The 6,999-nt window shown below is 36.8% G+C and overlaps 1 protein-coding gene across 1 annotated transcript in view; it reads left to right on the top strand.

The window, feature by feature from the left end:
• The first annotated feature begins 1,959 nt into the window (after nucleotides 1-1,959).
• ANGPT1 (angiopoietin 1) overlaps nucleotides 1,960-6,999 on the top strand; it is a 166,654-nt gene continuing 161,614 nt past the window's right edge. The window contains exon 1 of the mRNA XM_052788440.1: nucleotides 1,960-2,641. Coding sequence (XP_052644400.1) covers nucleotides 2,345-2,641 — 297 coding nt within the window. The 5' untranslated portion in view covers nucleotides 1,960-2,344. The remainder of the gene's footprint in view (nucleotides 2,642-6,999) is intronic.

Genomic DNA, 6,999 nt, shown 5'->3' with positions numbered 1-6,999 from the left:
CAAAGTGAGCCTGCTCTTCTGTGAAGACTTTTCTCATCTGAAAAACATCAATTTTAAGTTTACAATCTCTCTTTTCCATGTTTGCAAGTGAATAAGCCTGTTGCTTAAATACTCTGCAGAAAGTGAATGTGACATTTGTGTAAAAACCAGTATTTTAAAATATGAACTAAAAATCTAGGAAGCCTTTGTACACCCACCTTTGCTATCCCCCTTTTAGCTGCTCTGAGGCCCTTTCATAAAGTTCTCTTTTTACTTTTAAAAAAAAGCAAGTATTGTTACCATGTTTGTGCTTTGGTATTTTTGCTTTGACTCATAGGGAATAGCTGTTTTTATGCTAACCGTTCAGCTCAGTGTCTGATCCAACAGTTTTCTTCCTGACCGAAGCTCTCTGATCTGATATGAACAAATATCTTGCAATTATGTTTCACAATAATTGCAAAGACAGTGTAACAAACCACAGCAGAACTAGTTCTGGTGATGGTGGAGAACTATGAGAAATGCTATATGAAAGCAAGCTATAAGAAGTTGGTTTTCAGAGGCAGAAAAAGAAAAAACAATGCAAAGGTGGCCTGAACAGTTCAGAGGTGGAAGGATAATCTGATTCTGCTAAAAACAACAGTAGCATTGATGCTTTGCTCTTTGCTTTGTATTCTTTCTTTTTTTCTCTCTCTCTATATTGGACATACAGACATTTTAAAGCAAGATAAGATGTTCTCATTTTTCTATATTATTGTAGGGGATATTTCTTATTGCTTCAAATGCAGTGGTTTCTTTCCAGATGCAAGATGAAAAACCTCCACCCCCAGTTTTGATCAGCAATAGCTTCCTCAGGAGCAGGTCAGATGCCTGGCTAAATATTCAAGGCAGTTCTTTTAGGATGAAATTGTAGTTGTGATACAAGTGGCAATTGCATGAGCTGAAGGTGCTTGCACTCAGTATTCTTGCAAGTATGTTTCCTTGTGGGTAAAACCTGGCAGGTTCTTTTTTTAGTGAAGCGCTATTGATATTTAGAAGACTAACTTACATGGGAAAAATTGTGCAAAGTGGTCTGCATAGGTGTTGGCTGATATTTATGTAACAACAAATATTAGAGCAGGAACTCAGATCCAAATTCCTCTGAATTTCAGAAATTTTCCAATCGTGTTTCTAATCTGTGCATTTTTGATTTGTCTCTAGCAAGTACCAAAGGCAGTATTTAAATATAAGATAGTTTCTTAAATAGTTACCACAATCTTTTTCTGAGGAAGTTGCCCTCGAGAAGGTTTCTACATATAACACAGGGTGCCTGTATAGCCCATACAGATTTGCAAATTGGAAAAAGTGTTTTGCATGTGATAACTACGCAGTAGTACAGAAGACAATCTGGAAAAGTTCAGTCACCATCCCTCACTGCTTTATAATTAGTTACCTTAGTTGAGACGCCAAACATCATAGAAAATTACTATCCTTCTGAACTGCCATTTCCCATTACTATTTGGCAGCCTTAATTTCATTATATGCTGTAAAAAACCCCCTCTGCAAACTCTGCTAAAGAAACACAATTGTCTTAGAAAAGTAGCTAAAGCATGTGAGGGTTAAATGTAACTTTTTTCCCATAAGTGTCATTTGCCCGACTTAGAATTCTTTAATAGATACTGAGCAGCCCAGAACTGAAAGTATTTTTAATTTCAGTGCTTTGTATATTTACAGAGGGATTACAACAAACTTCTACACTTTATCTACATTTTAATAGGTCAGTGTGAACATATGAAGTGTATTAAGGTGGACTGCCTTCCTTATTAAACTTATGTGAATTCATCAAAAGCCCTTAGCAGTTGTATGCAATAGGGGCTGGAAAGCCATGCATGATTGAGGTCATGCATCCAGCCAGTTTGTAAGATGATCCCTCTGTACCGAGCCATCAGCCATCCTTAGCATAGGGGCGCACTCATACACGCATTCCTGTCAAGTCATCTTGTGAAAGGCTGCTTGCTTCCAGCTTGGCTTGAAAGTGCAACCTTAATAAAACTCACTGAAGTCTGAGAGAAAATAGCAGTTCTGCAGCAGATAGTGTAGGGGAAAGAGACTGGGATATGCATATGCAGCTGACTAAAGCAGGCTACATGCTGGACTGTAACAGAGAGGAAACAATAAATCTTAACTACTATGCAATAAATATTCCCAATTTTAACTAAGGAAGCTATCCTCATAGTAAAATTTAAAAAATAACAGTTTATCCAAGCTTGATTACTAAAGTGTGCTTCTCCAGTCCTTTCTCCAAAGAATTTAAGGGAAATTAACAGCAAATTCAAAGAAAGAGGAAGAAAAAGGTTTTCTTAACGTAGGAAAGGAAAGTAATAATAACATGTCAGTTTTCCTTTCCTTTGCTTTCCTGGCAGCAATTCTTGCTCATATAGGCTGTAATAACCAGCGTCGGGGTCCAGAAGCCAGTGGGAGAAGATTTAACCGGATCCAGCACGGGCAGTGCACCTATACTTTCATTCTGCCAGAACAGGACGGGAACTGTCGTGAAAGCACGACAGACCAGTACAGCACAAATGCTCTTCAGAGAGATGCTCCTCACGTGGAACAGGATTTCTCTTCCCAGAAACTGCAACATCTGGAACATGTGATGGAAAATTACACTCAGTGGCTGCAAAAAGTAAGTGTTTCTTTTTTTTTCATTTCTCACTAAATGGATTTTTTTGATGATGCTTATGCTGTTCAAAGATTTCAGTAATTTCTATGAGAACTGAGGTAATAAGGATTAGTCTAGTTCGTGGCTGTGTAGGGGAGAAATGTTTCAGCCAGAGTGCACCCTTCTTAGTGACATTGCTCTTGGGAGCAGAATTTTCTTCACATTACTGAAAGATACAACTTCTTAAAGCTGTATCTCAAGAGACCATGAATGTTTGTGAGCCAGAGAACACAAAAATCCTCCAGAGACTCTAATGACAGAACTTACTAAGTATTCCTATAAACTCTACTTATAGTTCACAGCTTCAGATCAGATGCCATGCAGGATACCTGCTACTCTGACAGCAAAAGGGAGCATTTAAAAAAATCAGCATTTAAAGGCACTAGGTTAAGAATATGATTTTTCCTCCATAAATAGTTCCTGTAATACTATTCTACCCAGCTAATTACTGGAAAGAAAGAAGAAAATATATAGGCATTCACACTCCTAAAACTTCGCAGTAAAACTTTTTAATTGTGTAGATTACACTGGACTTGAAACAGCCTGTTTCAATTTGTATGTGTATATATGCATTCTTTCATAGAAAGGGAAAAATGGGTTTGAAGGTGTTGCAGTAACTTAGCAGAAGTAATTATTTTTAAGAATTTGTATAATAGCTCTAAACTTCTAATGAATATTTCAGTATTTTATATATGAGCTGAAGTTTGGGCCTGAAAAGGCTTAAATATGTGAATAATTTCACTCATATGAGCAGTCCCATTCACCTTAACAGGATTACTCACTTGTGTAAAATTGCATACCTTGCAGGATCTTGTCCATGCTTTGCTAATGAAAATGCCTTGGGATAGCTGACCAGTAAAAATGTATAAACAAACAGTCTTTGTATATAGTTATTTGTAATATTCCCATTCTCACACTGGCATTTTGACCTGGCAAAACTTAGAAAATTGAGCAATTGAGTGATGCAATTATTCATGTAAGATGGCACAAGAAAACTGCTGTATGTATCCATTTGAGAGATACATGATTTAACTCTAACACAAGTTCATACTAAGAATGAACATCAATAAAAATCAAGTGAAGACTCTACTAGGTGGGCTAAAACTTATTAGCATAGTTACTGTTACCTATCTCATTTACAAGTTTTGTTTCATCCCGACAGTACACAAGACAGAAATATGTTAAAAAGCATATACAGCTGTCTCCATCCCCCCAAACCTACTAACATCTTTAGAGAGGATTTCCTGATATCTTGGTAAATTAATTGTGCTCTTTGCATGTCTGGCTCTAGCAAGAGAGAAAAGATTCTGTCCAGTACACCAGTACACATGTGACTATAAAACAAAACATAACCAAGCATTTCTTTTTTAGACTACTTTCCTCATTTTTTAATATCTTGGTCTGCTTTGGGGAATAAAAGGCTGGAAATGAGGGGATGTCTTTTGTAGAGGAAAGCATTTCTTAAGAAATTATTTTACTGTACCTTGGGAGGCTGAGGCAAGCACTAAAAAGAGGAAAGTTGTTATCTGTGTTTATGCACACATGATTTTACTTGAGCAAATTGCCTGCTGAATCATGCTTGTAAGACTTTACTTATTCTGTGTTTGTCCACTAGAGACTGAACTAAGATCACTGTTTCACTCTGAACTGAACATGATGAAATATGAGTCTCTGGAGTGTGAAAGTCTGAGTTAGGGTTACTCCTCTCACACTTTGGAGGGAAGTGATTAAACAGGTAGGAAGCCCAAAGAAAGGGGTTTATATTTGAGGACTCTTTTCTTCTGCAGTGATTGTAAAACTGGCTATGGGCAGAACCATCCCCCTCCTCCTTTCCTTCCCAGCCCCCAACCCTCTGCTCCCAGGGGTTTACATAAAACTGGGATTGTGCACGTATCCCCATGTGTCAGTTTACCCTGGAATGAAAGGACCCGTTTCTCTGTGTGATGGAGTACGGCTCACTCTGAACAAATGAGGCTGATGCAGCTCCATTATAGCATCTCTGAATACTGAATTTGCTTTGTTGCTGTTGCCATTACAAGGCATCTCAGCCATAACTCATTTCCTTTCAAAACAAGCATAATGCTTAAGTGTAATGAATATATTATGTAGATATCTCGCATCTCATTTTTATACTCTGCATTTATTCTTCCCCCTAGATTTTAAAATCAGATATAACTGCTGCTACACTAAACAGCATTTTACAATGCACCTGCTGTGAACAAAGTAAAGAATAATTAATGGTTATAGGTCTATGACTGGAAGTGAATAGTTATAATAAGAAATAATGTTTAAGAATTTGAGATATATTCTGACTTACATAAGGGAAATATGTTTATTACTTCAGGTAATATATATAACTTCCATTAAAATTGTACCTAGGCAGTGTTTGACAGGGTGAATTATTTTCTCAGCACAAATGCTAGCCTGCAGTATTGAAAGAGTATTTATTAAGAAAGTTTGTAAGAATCGTAGTTTGCTCAACTCTGTAGTATTTTAATTTAAAAATATTTTTCCTTGATATCTAAACTAGCAGATTTCTAGAAGCAAAACACGTATTCTTTTTTTAAAAAAGGCAATTTTTTTATGCTTAAACCCAAAAATGCTTCTTTGATGACCTACAAGCTTGATTGTAGTTGAAAATGCACTTGCTTGGGGAGCCAGTTATAGGCAATTAAGTCCCAGCCTTGTCCATTAGCATTTGCGTATCTATAGTCAGCATAACTGGGATTGGTTGGCAAACCAGGGACACGGCAAAACGCTCTGCACAGAAACTACTCGGAAGAAGATGACTTGGTAAACATTTTTAGAGATTTTCCTAGAACTGTTTATTTTAATACCGGATAACTTTCCCCATTGTTTAAGCTTGGGTTTCATTTCTGCAATATGTTTATACTAATAGTTCAAAACAAACAGTTCATCACATTTTCTTTCTTGCAGTAACTGACTGGCACATGTGATACTGTTTGGTATTTAATTGCAGTGTCTAAGTATTGCCAAAGAGGAGTTACACGAAATGTTATCATCATGTCTTGTTTGGGAACTTTCTGCTAGTCAGCTTGCTGAATTTAAGGTATCGATGGACTCAATATATGTTCAGGATAGCTATATAGATGAGTGTTTCATATACTTATCTCTCAGTCCAAATAATAGTAATAATTGTTATTATAGTAATAAGTGAGTTTTACATGATCCACTCTTTCTTTTTTTCTGATTATTACCTAAGCAGAATACCATAAAAGTTTTAAATGCATGCTTAATAATAGTATACTATAAGAAGCTAACACAAACGTACAAGTTTGAGTTGAAAGTGAACCACAATCATTCTGGTCAGCCGGTATCCGAACTTAGATTTTTTTTCCTTTTCTCTGCAAATATTGATGGCACCACTACACTTAAACCAGATAAAGAAGCTTCAGCTGACTTCCCTTTCCTTTCAAAGTGCCTGTGCTGTCACCAGCTATAACAGAAGTATAAAATGATGAGCTGGATTCAGTCACTAAAGAAAGAAATTATGAGCAAGTTTTCTGGGGTATCTGCAGCCATTTGATAGTCTACTTTAAAGTTTATTCTTACCATGGTTTTGATAAATTATTTGTCTATGGCATTCTCTGTGCTCTCTGCTGACTTCCTTATTTTTCAGAAGTAACATCGCAAGTGCTCACTTGGATTTTAAACATGTAAGGAATCTAGGTTTTGAGGGGGACCAGTCACTGTATGGAAGAAACTGGCTTTTGGAAAGACTGGTGTCTGTCACTGTGTGTTGTGGCTCCATTGAAAGATTGCCTCTCTCTGCTCTCTTTACCAGCAGGGCCTAGCACTGCAACAAAATAGTAATAATATGTTTATGTGTGTGGAGTGGCTGGATTTTGCCTTGGATTTTGTATGGTTGCTGAAGATGGGAAAATTCCTTACATGTCACTCTTGCTGTGAAGCTGTGTGAAAGTGTGACAGAGCCTGCCCTGAAGAAGACAGATCTAAAGAGCTGTCATAATATCCTACGAGGCAATTTATATTAATATAAAGATGGAGGTGGCCATAGTGTGTGTAAAATTTTGTCACATTAAGGAACCAATTTTCCCTAGTTGAACTATTACAAGAAATAGTAAAATTTCCATTTTATTTATGGTTATGTTTCACTGGGCATTTTGCAATGTAACATGTGACCTTAAAGTCCACATAATATTTGGATGTTAAGTGCAACAAGAAGATCCATGATGATGTCCTGTTAATTTTCACAAATAAAAGCAGGTCATTAGATTTGGAATCTGCCATTCTGTTTGTGTGAGCATTACTGACAGGGCTGTGTAAGGCATGGCTTTCCA

The sequence above is a fragment of the Harpia harpyja genome, chromosome 5, assembly GCF_026419915.1.
Source record: "Harpia harpyja isolate bHarHar1 chromosome 5, bHarHar1 primary haplotype, whole genome shotgun sequence".
NCBI classification, from domain to species: Eukaryota; Metazoa; Chordata; class Aves; order Accipitriformes; family Accipitridae; genus Harpia; species Harpia harpyja.
This window is presented reverse-complemented; position numbering and strand designations above follow the sequence as displayed.